Below are 16,827 nucleotides of genomic sequence, written 5' to 3'. Positions count from 1 at the left end.
ATTGTTGGAGGTTGATGGATCATCAGTTCATTACTCTGAAGACTGAGAAAGGAATGAATGAAACATTTTCCCCTGCCATTCTTGTATATAATGTATCTCAGAGTAACCCAGATAAGTGATGGATGAGGAAGTGCTTTCCTTTATAGGATTCCAGCTAATAAATGAAGAAGAAATGACAGAATTGGAAAAATCACCATTTTGTAACTCCTAAGGTAATATTAGGTTTGGTGCAAAAGTAACTGCGGTCTTTGCCATTACTTTAAAAGGCAAAAAGCGCAATTACATTGGCACCAACCTAATAACAGATCCAGCTGTGGCCCTCAAGAGCTGCTAAAACCATCAGGGAGAGAGTTTGATTGGGAACTTGATAATAGAGAGATCAGGTTAACACCTGAAACTCAAGCCTAGAAATTAATCCTAACATAACTAAAAGTGAGATAACCAGACATAGTATACCTTATGATGCAATGCAATAGGAAGTACATATCGCATCAATTACACTTGACAAAAAAAAAAAAAAAAGAACCTGAATCTAATCAAAACTCTACATGCACCTATACCAGTTTAAAAACAACAACAACAACAAACTTGAAGAATGGAACAATAAGATAAAAAACAGCACAAAAAAGCAATTAGCTAAATCTAGCATGTGGGGCAATCTACTAGGCAAATGGCCTCATTTCCTCTACAAATTCATGGCATGAAAAAAAGGGGGTGGGAGGTAGTGACTGGTAGAGATTAAAAGGGATTTAAGAGACATAACAGTCGAATACAATGAATAAACCTCATTTAGACCCAGAAGTAAAGCAACCAATGGTAATCAAAAACATTTTTGAGATAATCATGGAAGTTTGAATATAGACTGGGTACTAAATATTACAAAAGTAGTAACTTTTCAGTGTGAATATATCAGTGTGGCTTATAGAAAAGTAGCATAAAATTTTAAAGTGTCCTTATCAGTTAGAGATGCAACCTCATTTATTTACTGGTTATATCACATGATGTCTGGGATTTTCTTTAAAATATTCCAGCAAAAACAAAAGTGGAGTGAATAGATGAAATAGGATTAGGAAAATGTGGTTAATAGTTGATGCTGGGAGATGGGTATGTGGAGGTTTCATTTCTATGAAAAAGAAAAAAAATAAAAAGCCTGGAAGACATATCAAAACTGACTTGAACTGCTCTAATACCTATTGTCTTTTCATCACACCACTCAATTTTACTCCTATACTTGAGTTCTGGCTCTGCACTGGAAGGTGTTTTTTTTTTTTTTTTTTTTTTTTTTTTTTTTTTTTTTTTTTGTATTCCATTACAAGTCTATTGCTGACTCCTAAAATCTAGTCATCACAGTCTTCCACATTAGAGTTGAAACTTCCACCCCTATTATTGCCGCAAAGGAGAGGATCATCTAGTAATTTTATGAAAGGACCCAAGAGACATAACTAGACCTCTGCCAGACTAGCACTTTTCTCTATTCTCCCTTCCAGGGGGAAAAAAATCTGAGGTGACTTTTACATTCCTCTAGTGGATTATGGGATATGTCTTATATTACTCATTTACGCCTTCCACCACGTCTTGCACATACTAAACTCTCAATAACTGTCAGCTGAAAAATTTTACAATGACTTCTGAGTAATATGAAAGCTATTTCTGCATGCATTAGAATAAAAAGGCAGAACTAAAAAAGCATCTATGTGGCCAAGAAATGTCAATTTCAATATTTTAATGTGTACTCCATTCAAAATGCATTATTTACATTTTCTGTGTCATCTATAATACACTTTAAACACTTCAGGATATGTCTGTTAAGTTCCAACTTCAACTCTAGGAGTTGCCCTCATTAAGAATGCAGTTGAGGTCCTTAATATCAAAAGAAAGGAAATCAGTGTATCAAAAACAAGTCTGCACTCCCATGTTGATTGCAGCACTAGTCACAATAGCCAAGATACAGTATTAGAGTGTGCATCAATGGTTGAATGGATAAAATGTGGTACATATATATAATGGACTATTCAGTCATAAAAAGAATAAAATCCTGTCATTTGAAACAATATGGATAGAAATGAAGGACATTATGTTAAGCGAAATAAGCCAGACAAACATTGCATGCCCTTACTCATGTAGGAGCAATAAAAACTTGAACTCATGGAGGAAGAGAATAGAATGATGATTACCAGAGACTGGGAAGGGTAGTGGGGAAAAGGGAAAAGAGTGGATGGTTAATGGGTACAAAAATACAGTTAAATAGAAGGAATAAGACCTAGTGTTTGGCAACACACATGGGGCCTGTCGGTGGGACAAAGGAAGGGAGAGCATCAGGATAAATAGCTAACGCATGTGGAGCTTAATACCTAGGTGATGAGTTAACAGGTGCAGTAAACCACCCTGGTACACGTTTACAAATGTAACAAACCTGAGGTCCTCTGCATGTATCCTGGAACTTATAATAATTTTTTTTTTAAAAAAGATATAGTGTTCGGTAGCACAATAGGGCAACTATAGTTAACATTAATTTATTTCATATTTGAAAATAACTAAAAGAGTAGAATTGGAATGTTCCTTTTTTTTTTTTTGAGACGGAGTCTCGCTCTGTCCCCCAGGCTGGAGTACAGTGGTACGATCTCAGCTCACTGCAAGCTCCGCCTCCCGGGTTTACGACCTTCTCCTGCCTCAGCCTCCCGAGTAGCTGGGACTACAGGGGCCCGCCACCTCGCCCGGCTAGTTTTTTGTATTTTAGTAGAGACGGGGTTTCACCGTGTTAGCCAGTATGGTCTCGATCTCCTGACCTCGTGATTCGCCCGTCTCGGCCTCCCAAAGTGCTGGGATTACAGGCTTGAGCCACCGCGCCCAGCTAGAATTGGAATGTTCCTAACACAACCGATAAACGTTTGGGGTGATGGATATCCCAATTACCCATTTGATCACTGCATATTATATGCTTGTATCAAAATACCATCTGCACCCCATAAGTATGTACAACTGTTTTGTATCATAGCAAATTATTTTTATACCTTTTTTAAAAGACTGGAGTTAAGGGGTGGCTAGCTAGCATTCTATCTAGGAAATTCATGCTGAAAGCAACTTCAAGTACTTCTGTTATCTATCCATAATCTAATCAGTATCCAATGCTTTGCTAATTAGCATATTAAATGTCAGAAGCATTTCTTGGGGAAGTGGCTCATCGACTACGATGATATCAGAAAGGTGCTCTTGACCTGGCATGGTGGCTCATGCCTGTAAATCCAGAAATCCAGCACTTTCAGAGGCGGAGGTGGGAGAATGACTTAAGGCAAGGAGTTCGAGAACACCCTGGCCAACAGAGCAAGACCTCATCTCTACAAAATAAAAATTAAAAATTAGCCAGGCAGTGGCCCACACCTGTACTTCCAGCTACTCAGGAAGCAGAGGCAGTAGGATCATTTGAGCCCAAAAAATGGAGGCTGCAGTGAGCCAAGACTGTGCCACTGCCACTGCACTCTAGCCTGTGCAACAAAGTGAGACTCTATCTCAAAAAAAAGAAAAAAGGAAGGTTACTTTTACTTATAAAGACTGAATCCATTCAGGCTTGTAATTTACCACTTCCTAAAAAAAGCCACCCAAGTCTCAACTGCTTGTTTCTTTGGGATTGCTGGTTACCTGATACTGACCACAAAAGTAATGAAATCCTCTTGGATATTACAGTGTCTGCCTCAAGTAAACCTTTCAAAAGGCTGGTTAGAGAATCTAAAAGGACAGAAAGCTGGGACTGCAATGGGCTTACTGAACACTTTTACTCTTGTTTTACTTAAGTTTCTTTAGTAAATGTCTGAATGTGTGGCAGAATTGGCTTAAGAAAATTTTTTTTTTTTTTTTTTGAGACGGAGTCTTGCTCTGTTGCCCAGGCTGGAGTGCATTGGCATGTCGGTTCACTGCAAACTCCGCCTCCCGGGTTCATTCCTGCCTCAGCCTCCTAAGTAGCTGGGATTACAGGCATACGCCACCATGCCTGCTAATTTTTGTATTTTTAGTAGAGACGGGGTTTCACTATGTTGGCCAGGCTGGTCTCAAACTACTGACCTCAGGTAATCCGCCCGCATCAGCCTCCCAAAGTGCTGGGATTACAGACGTGAGTCACTGCACCAGGCCTGGCCTAAGACAGGTTTTCATTGTAACCTGCTAATGAGGATGTAAAGGTGTGGCTACTCTATGGCTACTACCTATCTATGCATAAAACCCTAAGAGATGAGCATGACAAAGTTAGCTTGGTTCAGTTCACAATTATCATATGACATATACAAAGTAGATTTTTCATTTTTATTTTAAACATTTTACATTAAATGAAATGTAACCATAATAATTACAGAACATTACCACAATAATATACACAAATAACCTTTAAAATAAAAAAAGAATACAATTTTCAACTAGTTAAATGACACTTTAGTATGTAAACATAAATAAAATAAAACCCTGATGCTAAAAAGGTACATGTTCAGAGGTAAAATACATATACAAAAACATTTAAACTACCACAACTAGATCACATTCTTTGCAAGAGAGTACAAATATTAGTACTCTACAGCTACAAAATTTCAGAATCCTGTTAAAATCAAAACCGTTGCTGGTTTATAATACACAGCACAATTCATAAGGCAAAAATATAGGCATTATCATCCAGTTCTTTAATTTCACTTGTATTTTAAGGCAAACTTGGAACTTTTTGCTTAGTATTTAAAAATAAATGGGACTTACACATGATAACTTGACAAAATTAACAATAAATTATCTCTAGTTAAAGATGTATAATATAAAAGACATATGGATAACAATTTTTCTCTCTGCAGAGATGTAAACTGGATTTTTATTTGACTCCATAGTCACACCAGTAGGAAAATTTGTAAACCTATTGTATTAAAAATGTATTATATTCCTCACTCTTTTCAAATGTGTATTAACACCAAATCAATGTACTGTAAGTGAAAATCCAGTGCATATCCAGCCATAGAATAACTGTTATCTAATTAAATCATGTCTAATTAAAGTGCTGTTTACAAAGGGAAAAAAGGTTAAGAAGTAGAACTGGATGTTAACTTGACATGTGACATCTTATAATTCCTTAACTTTTAGACTACAGAGGTTATGAGGTTATCACAAGTTTACTGAACTTGAAGCAGTAAGTGTTTATTGTAGAATCTGATTTTCCTGAAAATGAGCACTTAGGTGACAATACTAGGAATCCAACACCAAAACTGAAAATAAACACGACATGTACATATATTTCTCTCAATGTCAGCCAGAGCCTTGATACTACAGGAAATATATATATTTAAAATTTCTATAGTTTTCTTACTAGAAAATACATTATCCAATTCTAGGAGATTTGGAGTTCTATAAATATTCGGTTTTTAAATATTTCTTTTTCATGCCAATAAAACCTAATTGGACACTAAGGAATTGCTTATGCATAAACTAGGTCTCTAATCACTTCTTATGATGTCAGAGATAAGGAATTAGATTCATCCTTCACCAAAATAGTTATTAGGGTCTCTCCCACTATATTTTACTCTCTCTGAGTGAAAAAGAGTCTATCTTATCTCTCTAGCTCCCACAGCATCTAACAGAATATCTCATACATATAGTAAACCTTCCACATGTGTCAGATTATCAAACTAAAATTTCAAAACCTAATGCCATTTTCCTGTCACTTGATACCACTTCCTATAATTTAATATTCACTCATATTTAAAACAATAACAGCAATAACATAGAATTTATAAATATCCTTGGAGCTACATTAAAAGTCATTTACATTCTATTACAACATCCATGATTATTGAATAGCCAAAGGTGCCTAACAGATTAAGTCATTATAATTATAGAAGGCAAGTATCTTGCAACTGATTACATTAATTTCTATTTCCCAGTGCTGCTCTTTTCCAAAATATTTCTGGGAAATCTTAAATAGCTTTTCTCTTCGTGCCTGAATATATATAATTATTTCTAATACTTTTAATCATGAGGATTTATAACCAAACATTTTGATCCTTTTTAACATTAGAAACATGTGGCTTTAAATTCACAATTTGTCAGCAGAGTGTTCACAATGAAACTTCTCACAAATTTGTAAAAGAAGGCGCTAATGTAAACATATTAGTTGTCAGGTCAGATTAGTAGCTCTGGTTGCTACGAATAGTACAGTAGGTTAAGCAATTCTAAAATAAATATACTTATAAATTTTGAACATTTTTCCTCTTCCCTTCACAGATTTTCATAATTTGTTCACTGGTGTATGGCTCCTACTACTGCCCAAGATATTTCACATTTAGTCTTCATCAAGATGAAATTTAGATTTTTCAAAAACAATGACCAGTATATGTTTTTGATCTAATTTACCAAATGATTATACACTAATTTGATAGTGGAGATGATACATGAGTAAAACGTTAAAATACAATGTATAGAATAGATGTGTTTATAATTAAAATCATTTTCTTTCTTTTTTTTGTATTTTTTGAGGCGGAGTTTCACTCTTGTTGCTCAGGCTGGAGTGCAATGGTGCAAGCTTGGCTCACTACAACCCCTGCCTCCCAAGTTCAAGCGATTCTCCTGCCTCAGCCTCCCAAGTAGCTGGGATTACAGGCACCTGCCACAATGCCCAGCTAATTTTTTTTTTTAATTTTTAATAGAGACAGGGTTTCACCATGTTGGCCAGGTTGGTCTCGAACTCCTGACCTCAGGTGATACACCCGCCTCGGCTTCTCCAAGTGCTGGGATTACAGGCATAAGCCACCGCGCCCGTCCTAAAATCATTTTCCATGGTCTTTCAAATTCCCTTATCTTTTGGGAATAGGGGATTAAAAATAGTATAAGAGGATATATTTAATAATTTAATTGCTATAAACAAAACTGAATTGGGAATTTAAAACTAAATATGTGATGAATCTATTTTAAATTGCTGTTCTTTAAAGTCTGGGCCAACTACAATAGTGCACCTATTTCTATGCAATAGATTTATTCAAATCAATGAAAAAGTTATTGCTATATATTATTATGTTATTCAGACAAGCAACATAGAAAATACTCAGACTATCAATCATATTAGTTGCTCCTGTTGAGTTCTAAATTATAAGAGACTAAAAATCACTTGCAAGGTTTTATAATCTGTGCAAATATTCATAAAGCATGATACTACGTTTATGATTAAAAATGATTTTACATAGTTTTGTAGTATATATTCAAATCTACAACTGGCAGTTTATGGAAGAACAAAGAACTGTAAATTGCCTGGCTATAGTATTCAAGAAATAAACATATATACTAACAAATGAACCTATGTTTTATCATTACAAATGGCTTCTTAACAATAGTCTAGAACATTATGGCACTTAAGAATATAATATCAATTTTTTTCTTAGGAAAAATTATACACTGGTCTTGCGGAGACTTTATAAGGAGATCGCAGACAGGTTTAAAAAAAAAATCAAGGAAAAGAAAATCAAATGACTACAGTTCCAAAATGCAAGTACCAACATCATAATAAAATGCAAGTGAATGTGTTTAAGACTAACAGACATTTACTAAAACATGCTAAAATCAAATAAGTTAACCACTTCCTTTAAATAAGCTGTCACTGGCTACAGCAAACAATTTCACTTTAAAAGATCATTTCTTTAATCAAAGTAGAACTCAACTTAGAACCATTACTCAAGTAAACATTGAGTTCCAGTTTTCCTCAATAACATTAAAATATTCAGTTACCTAAGAAATGTACAAAGTAATGCATAACTGCCTAGTGCTTTATATTTAATGCATATATTTCTGTTTTTAAGAAGGACATGTAATATCTAGCACAAGAAGAAAGAAGATCAAAAGTGTAACTTTCTTTAAATCACTATTCAGGAACCATGAAAAGCATAACAAAGGCCATTTTGATGATTTTTGGATGTTAACATTAGTGTAATCACTAACATTTTTAATAAGCACAAATGAATCAAACCATTAAAAATGCAAAAGACTATCAAAACATGTCATGCATATCTCATACTGAACATCCAAAAGGACATCAGTTACAGCCTTGTTACAAATCTTACAGTTAGCACCATTTTTATATCTGAACACTTTGAAAAAGCAAAGATCTTAAAAAACTAAAATTATTATAAGGATATATGAAAAAAATTAATATGCACTAAGAATGGTACTAAACACTGCTCAAATATTTACATCAGCACTGGAAGGCCTGCTGTACTACTGAAGAAAAACTGAAACAACTGATGTACTTAAACTCCTATCCATGCTAACCATAGCATAGATAGGTAATTAAATTCATCCAACGTTAACCTGTCCATCTACAAAAGGCATTAAACAGTAAATATCTGACTTCCTAAAATAGGGCCCCAAATATCATGATAGTAAAAGCAATTGTCTTAAAAATTTATTACATCCCTAGCCCTAAAACCATTTAGCAGGAAGAGTATTCAGATGACTACTTATGGCATGTTATTTACAACCCTTAAAAGTACCAAAATAAAAAGCAGCCCTTTATTTGTTTTAAAACAAATGAAAAATGTGAAGCATTTACATCCAAGAAGCAGTATCAGCACTCTGTCCATTCATTCAATACACTCCAGCACCTAAAGCATCGCTCATCCTAGTAAATCATGGTATCAGGGAAGGAAAGCTAGAAATTAAAAAAAAAAAAAAAAAAAAAGCAGCAACGTTTTCTCTACACGTACACTTATGAACATAAAACTAGTATATCTCAGTCTTCGGGGAAAAAGTGCACAATTCAATTGACAAGGTCTTTACTTTTTTTTTTTTTTTCTCTTTTTTCTTTTTGATTATTGATTTACTGTGTAATCAAGAGCAACCAAAACTACTTGTCAATGAAAAGTACCCAACAAAACTTTGAGTCTTCATGCCACTTCAAGTTAAAAAGAAAGCAATGCAGCTTGTGGGTTTCAGAAAACTGGGCCATCTGTTCATGCAGTACAAGTTTCACCACCATACTATTTCCGAGAGTTCACATTTGTCAAAGTGCAGTTAACCCAAAATTGCAGCGACAGTATATCATGCCAGCTGAATCCAGCCACGTATCTGAGATAGGATCATATTTCTGCACTGTATTCAGATAGGAAGACCCTGAGTGACCACCGACAACATAAAGGTAGTTATCGATTACAGCAGCACCAACTCCTAGGAAAGGGTAGCAAAAAAAAAGAAACATGTTAACCATGAAGTATTACTTTTTCAAACTAAAAATAAATTTGTATTTTAATGTTTTATTAAAAGACATTTTAACAATCTATTATTAATTATATTATACAAGCAATATACACTAGTCATCCCCTTATCTGAGTTTTTGCTTTCCATGCTTTCAGTTACCTGCAGTCAACCATGACTAGAAAATAGGGAGTACTGTACAGTAGGATATTTTGAGGAAGACCACATCCACGTAACTTTTATTACAATCTGTTGTAACAATTGTTCTATTATTGTTGTCACTAATCTCTCACTCTGACTAATTTACAAACTAAACCTTATCATAGATATATATGTATAGGAAAAAACATTACACATATAGGGTTTGGTACTATCTGAAGTTTCAGTCCACCAGGGTTCTTGGAACATATCTCCTGTGGGTATGGGGTACCTACTGGAGCAATATGCGCTTGATGGAAAAATAAAATCCTTAAAACAAAATAAGAGTTATTGAGGTGGGAGGATGGCTGGAGGCCAAAAGTTTGAGGCAGCAGTGAGCTATGACTATACCACTGCATCCCTACCTGGCTGGACAGAGTAGGGCCCTGTCTAAAAACTAAACTAAAATAAATAAAAGCAAAAGTTGAAGTCTTCCTTTACCTCTCCTCTCTAATCCTACTCTTCCTTCCCCTTTAGTAAAACGGAGTATATATCTTTCCATAGGCTTTTTTTTTAAAATTTCATTTCATTCTAGAAAAATCATTTTATGAGGCTTTCAAATACACTGAAATATTTAAAATATATTAAATATTTTAAATTTAAATATTTTAAATATATTAAATGACATAATTTATGCTTCAAAAAATTCTACTTTAGATATTATCGTATATAGTTCTAAAAAGAAACAGTTTACCCCAATTTTTTAAGTTCTCATTGTTTCTGTGGCTTTCCCTCTCAAGGATATGAAAGAAACAAATTATAGTAAACACTAAAATAGTTCATTTCAACTTGTCCTTTCAGTTTCTCTTGCATGTTTGTTTCAAGAGGTTCTTTAATCATAAATATAGGTTGAACATCCAATACCCAAAAATATGAAATCCAAAGTGCTCCAACATCTGAAACTTTTTTTTTTTTGAGACGGAGTCTCACTCTGTCTCCCAAGCTAGAGTGCAGTGGCGCAATCTCAGTTCAAGTGATTCTCATGCCTCAGCCTCCCAAGTAGCTGACACTATAGGCATGTGCCACCATGCCAGGCTAATTTTGTATTTTTAGTAGAGACGGGGTTTCACCATGTTGCCCAGGCTGGTCTTGAACTCCTGACCTCAAGCGATCCTCCCACCTCGGCCTCCCAAAGTGCTGGGATTACAGGCGTAAGCCACACTGTGCCTGGCCCAACATCTGAAACTTTTTGAGCACCATATGATACTCAAAGAAAGTGTTCACTTAAGCATTTCACACTTTAGGGTTTTTGAACTTGGCATGCTCAACCTGGTAAGCATAGTGCAAATATTCCAAAATCCCCAATCCAAAACCTGAAACACTTCTGGTCCTAAGCATTTTGGATAGGAAATATTCAACCTGTATGAGGAGTGCTCCCTAAAGCATTTACATCAGTATCTAAAAACCTTTCCCTTAAAATGCTGTGATGAGTTTGAGTTCAAAGAAAACAATTTCTCCCAAACCACAAGAGTGGATTTGTTTTTTTTCTATGAACTCTGAAATCCAACCTTTTTGATCAACTATACCCCTTGGGGAAGAAAGAACATTTGAAAGTGAACATACAGATTACTGATATACAATAGAAAACAGAACAATCCGAGGATTGTATATATGTAACATATGAAAAGAGGACATTTGTTACATGGACAAAAAGAGCTTCTATAAATATACACTCCAGTATAAGCATTTCACAAAATGTATTCAGCAAGTTTGAGAAACAATAATATGCACACTGGCATATAAAAGTCATAAGAAATCTATATACTTTTGTCTAGCTAATTGTCTTTCAAGTTTACCACATACAAGTTTTTTTTTTTTTTTTTCTGGACTAGTAATATTCCTACTGCTATATTCCAAGGAGCTATTATTACAATCACATCATTATAGAAAACATTGCCTTATATGTTTGGAAATTAATAAATTTTTATTACCTGTTCTAGGTTCTTTCATTGGTCTACACACAGTCCACTGATTTTGATGAGGATCGTATCTTTCAATGCTGGACAAATGTGAGACTCCATTATGTCCACCCACCACAAAAATAAAGCCTAGCATGACACCCACGCCAAAGTGAATCCTTTTATCTGCCATGGATGCAACCATCTCCCAGGAGTCCTTACTTGGATCATAACGCTCCACACTGCAAATATTTAAAAAAACATTTAATTTACAGATCTTTTGTGTCATTCTTCCTGTCAAAGCAAAACTAAAACCCCCTACAGCTTTAAAAGTTCACGTAATAGAGAGATATTAAATAAGACTAGTCTGCCACAAATGCTTAGGTTTTGCTGATAAGATTGTAAGGATAAAAGCTTACCTTGTAAACAGGGTGCAATTCCATATGCTATTCCATTATATTGTGCAAGCAGCAAAGTATATTAAGAGCATAGAACTTGGAGTCAGAAAACCTGGGTTCAAGTACTAATTCTGTACACCTGGGGCTGAATGAACCTTAGCCCTACTGCTGTGGATTTGTGTAATCCTGAATAAGTCATTTCCTCTAACCTGCAAAAATAAGGATAGTGCAACCTCAAGGGATTCATGTAAGAATAAAGTCAAATGAGTATGCACGTGACTTTGAAAACCACTAATTGAATACAGATTTTTTTTTTTTTTTTTTTTTTTTTTTTTTTGAGATGGAGTCTCGCTCTGTCACCCAGGCTGGAGTGAGGTGGCGCGATCTCGGCTCACTGCAAGCTCCGCCTCCCGGGTACACGCCATTCTCCCGGCTCAGCCTCCCGAGTAGCTGGGACTACAGGCGCCCGCCACCACACCTGGCTAATTTTTTTGTATTTTTAGTAGAGACGGGGTTTCACCATGTTAGCCAGGATGGTCTGGATCTCCTGACCTCGTGATCCAGCCGTCTCGGCCTCCCAAAGTGCTGGGACTACAAGCGTGAGCCACCACGCCCGGCCAGATTTTTTTTTGTTCCTAAACTTTATTTATTTATTTTAGAGACAGGTCTTGCTCTGTCACCTAGGATAGAGTGCAGTGGCACAATCATAGCTCACTGCAGTCTCAAAATTCCGGGACTAAAGTGATCTTTCTGTCTCAGTCTCCTGAGTAGCTAGGAGTAAAGGTACATGCCCCCATGCCTGGCTTAAATACAGAGGTTTTTAGGATCTTCTATACAGTTAAGGGAAAGAGAAGAGGAAGAGAAGGTGGGGGGGGGGGACTTTTTTTTTTTTTCCCCCTCACAGAATTCATGTGGCTTACTGCAAAGCAGTCACTGTAGATTGCATAGCACAAATTGGCTAATCATATAATCTCAGGGTGATTTAGGAGTACTCAGGAATTTGAGTTAAGGCTGTGTTCCAGAGAACCTGTGGCATTTCCAAGCTGCATTATGGAATCCAAATTAAATTAGAATTTTCAAAAAGGCTTCCCTAGAAAATTCTAGCAGCTGTTTAAGACTATGGTTTCCTCTGAAGGGGCACAAAGGCACAGAGGTAAGATTGTTGGGCTTGTTCTGGCCCTAACCTAATTTCCTGAAAAAACCATAAGCATTTAACAGGCTGTGACACTATTCTGGAGTTCATAATAGAGACTGGGTAACAATGTTTCTGAAAGAACTCCGGGATAGAATCCATTAGACCAAAATCATTGAAGAAGAGTTGATGAACTGCAGCAAGACTTTCAAGATAATCAAATTTAAAATACTTAACCTTTTATCTTACAAATTTTGGGCAGAAATTTTTCAAAGAATAGAAATGCATGTCTATGTCCCAAATACTTTTCCTTCAACTAAGGGCAAAAAATAAATAAATAAATAAATAAAAGGAGGAATACTTTGGCTTCAATAGAAGTAAAAATTTACAGATGAAATGCTGTTGTGCCATCACTTTCTCAGTCAACAAACCTTGGCATTTGTAGAGGATGGGTTCCAGGATCCACCCCATCCCAAGGATACCAAAATCTGCAGGTACTCAAGTTCCTTATATAAAACAGTATAATATTTGCATATAAGCTACACATATCCTCTTGTATACTTTAAATCATCTCTAGATTACTTATGATACTATGCAAATAGCTGTTATACTATATTATTTTGTTTTTTATTATTGTAAATTTTTTCAAATATTTTTGATCCACAGTAGGTTGAATCTGTGGATGTAGAACTCATGGATATGGAGGGCTGACTGTATGCCCTCTCATTAAAATACTCACAATCAAAATAACACAAACCACTCTAATTACAATTAAAGATACAATCTTTTCTTTTCTTCTTCTTTTTTTTTTTTTTTGAAACAGGGTCTCACTCTGTTGCCCAGGCTGGAGTGTAGTAGTGCATTCAAGGCTCACTGCAGCCTCAACCTCCTGGGCTCAAGCAATCCTCCCACGTCAGACTCCCAAAGTATTGGGATTACAGGCATGAACAGCCACACCTGACCAAAGATAAAACCTTTGGAACATCCATTTTCAATAAAGGTTCAGAATTATTATTAATTTCTCATATAACTAATTACTTCATACTTTTATTTTCTCATATATATTTCTCCTTTATTCAGATAATACTACAGATTAGATATCACAAATTCAAACTCCGGCACAAGTCAAATACCTGATGATACATATATGATTACAGAAAAAAATTCAGAAAGGAATATTTAAATAAGGTTTTAAGTTTATGATGCATTATAATATTGTATAGACATACAGGAATTAAATTTCTACTTCTTTATTCTGTTAAGCAATACAATAAGAGACAATTTACATACTGTGCACATAGATGTACACAATACACAAAATCTAAAGTTGTCTAACTTCATCTTATTTTTAGGTTTCTGAGTTTTAAAATCTAGTCCATTTATACTGAATGAATGTAAAATTTAATGAGAGGGATTTGATTGTTAGGTTTGTATTAAATTCCCATTTAAAACAATTACAATTATATCCATGGAGCAGATTAAGTTTCCCAAATGCCGGAAGTTCATTCATACACACAAATTGTTTAAACTCAGAAATTATTGCTAATGAGACTTTTAAAAATCCACAAACATATACGATTTAATTATTAAGTTAAATACCTGTTCATGTGGGCAGGACCATATCCACCAATGGCATATATCATTCCATCCAATACAGCTGCAGCAAAACAACTTCTTGTTGTAGTCATTGGTGCCACAGGTTGCCATTTTCTTATTTTGGGAATGTACTTCTCTACAGATTGTAAATAAGATTGTCCGTCATAACCACCTAAGGCATAAAGTTCTCCTGCAAGTACTACTACTCCAAGAGTACTTCGGCTTTCATTCATTCTCTCTAGAGAAGTCCAAGTATTTGTATCAGGATTCCAGCATTCTACTGAATTTTCATGTTTTCTGATAGTGACACCAGGACGCACATTAGTTTCAATACCACCTATAACATACACTTTTTGGTCTAAAACGCATATTCCAAATTCATAGCGAGGAATGTTTAGGGGTGCCAAACCAATCCAAGAGTCATTCTGAGGAAAGTACATCTCCACACTAAAGAATAAGCAGAAAAAAATTAAAATTTAAAAACCAAATTTTTAATCTTATTAGTAATCAGGGACACAAAAATTAAAACCACAATAAACCATGACACACCTTCCAAAGTGGCAAAAAATGTAAAGTCAGATAATAATTGTTGGCAAGAATGTGTAGCAAGAAATGCATACTCCGTTGGTGAGACTGCAAACTTGTATAAATTACTCTGGAAAACAATTTTACATTATCTAAAAAAGTTGAAGATACATGTGTCCTGACTCAGTAATTACATTCCTATGTATCTACTCTCCTGAATGTCTATTATAATTTTGCATCTAGACACATATACACAAATGTTCATAGAAGCACAACACAATCATCCACCAAAAGGAGAATGGTTAAAGTGTACTTATGTGTCCTGTCTGAGGAACTCTACTGATGAGAAAGGCATGCATACATATATGTCTAAGAGTGTTTACTGCAGTATTATTTGTAACAGCTCCAAAGTGGAAACAATCCAAATGTTCATCCACTATAGAGTGGATAAATTGTGCCATATCATACAAGAGAATACTATATGGCAACGAAAGGAACAAACTATAGCTACATGTCTCTCGGGGAATCTTATACACATAATGTTGAGACAAAAAAGTCAAATTTAAAAGGATATTAACTAAGTTCAAAAACAGGTAAAACAAATCTCTGGATTAGGAATGAGGATAGTGGTCACCTTTGGAGAGGACAAGAAGGGAGCTCAAGGGTGGCTTTTGAGTGTTGCTCATACTCTGTTTCTTGAACTGGTTTGTAATGTTTACTTTGTGGTAATTCACTGAGCTTACATTTGGGATTTGTACATTTTTCTCTGTGCGTGTAACACTTTAATACTTAAAATTAAATTTTTTATTGTAGAAAGATGAAGTATATTATGCTTATACACTATATAACATATAAATTAAGTGAACCATTTCCTCATGCAATGTCACAGATGAATTTCACAAACATTGTTCAGTTAAAAAAATCTGTGAATAATATATATTACTGCACTTATATTAAAATGTGTAAAACATAACAATATATTAGGGCACATTTAATATGTGGCAAAATTATAATGAAAAACAAGGAAACAGTTCATAAAAATTCAGGACAGTGGATACTTGTGGAGGAAGGGAGATGGTAGCAAGGAGGGGCACAGGGGGACTTCAGAAGTATTGTTAATAGTCTGTGAAGCTGGTTGATAGGTACTTGAGTATTTATTCTTGATACCCTGCACCCATATACTATATAATCTTTTGCATATACATATATATCTTTACCCCCCCACAAAACCTGGGAAAAAGTAGCTAATGTCCCCAAACTCAATAATGTAACAGCATAAAAAAGTCCTCCATCCAGCATAATCGAGGTATATTCATTCACGCAATAGTTACTGAATTCCAATTTAAAGTCAGTTTTTGTTATAATACTTGTTTTAAAAATGTGAAATTAATGCAATGATATATGATGGAATACTTTGACCCTAACAAGGTTTAAAAGAGAATGGGAGATAAGGAAGTGAAAACAGGGGGTATAATTTTCCAATGATTTTTTACTATAATGAGTAAAATAAATATGAGCAGGTAGCTATCAAGTGGAGCAGAGAAAGACCATGGGGACCCGAGGGGATTAATTTAACCTGGAAGCTTAAACCAAAATGTGTTTGCATGCTGACAGTACTGATATATATAGCACAGAGGGAGAAGTTAATGATATAGGAGAGAGATAGGATAAGTGGAAAAGCAAAGTCTTTGTGTAATGGAGAGTGAATGGAATCTAGTGAATAAGTAGAGAGGTGGAGGGGTTGGTCTTAGAAACAACTTGGCAGATCTGGTGTTGGGAAGATAGGCTAGTTCTCTTCTGGTTGCTTCCAACTTTTCAGTAGAATAAGAGGTAAAGGGAAGGGGTTTTGGATGTTTTTAAGAGAGCAGAAGGTGTGAGACAT

At 35.2% G+C, this 16,827-nt stretch overlaps 1 protein-coding gene across 7 annotated transcripts in view; it reads right to left on the bottom strand.

Moving 5' to 3' along the window:
* Positions 1–3,882: 3,882 nt before the first annotated feature.
* LOC105481898 (kelch like family member 28) overlaps positions 3,883–16,827 on the bottom strand; it is a 119,552-nt gene continuing 106,607 nt past the window's right edge. For 5 of the 7 annotated variants that reach the window (XM_071100244.1, XM_024792873.2, XM_071100245.1 and 2 more), the window contains 3 exons: positions 14,424–14,867; positions 11,328–11,536; positions 4,319–9,171 (listed from right to left, as the gene is read on the bottom strand). In XM_071100244.1, coding sequence (XP_070956345.1) covers positions 9,008–9,171; positions 11,328–11,536; positions 14,424–14,867 — 817 coding nt within the window. In that variant the 3' untranslated portion in view covers positions 4,319–9,007. Of the gene's footprint in view, positions 9,172–11,327; positions 11,537–14,423; positions 14,868–16,827 lie in introns of all 7 variants that reach the window. The other 2 variants (XM_011741691.3, XM_011741692.3) reach the window with 2 other exon arrangements.

This window comes from Macaca nemestrina, chromosome 7, assembly GCF_043159975.1.
Source record: "Macaca nemestrina isolate mMacNem1 chromosome 7, mMacNem.hap1, whole genome shotgun sequence".
In the NCBI taxonomy this organism is placed as follows: Eukaryota; Metazoa; Chordata; class Mammalia; order Primates; family Cercopithecidae; genus Macaca; species Macaca nemestrina.
This window is presented reverse-complemented; position numbering and strand designations above follow the sequence as displayed.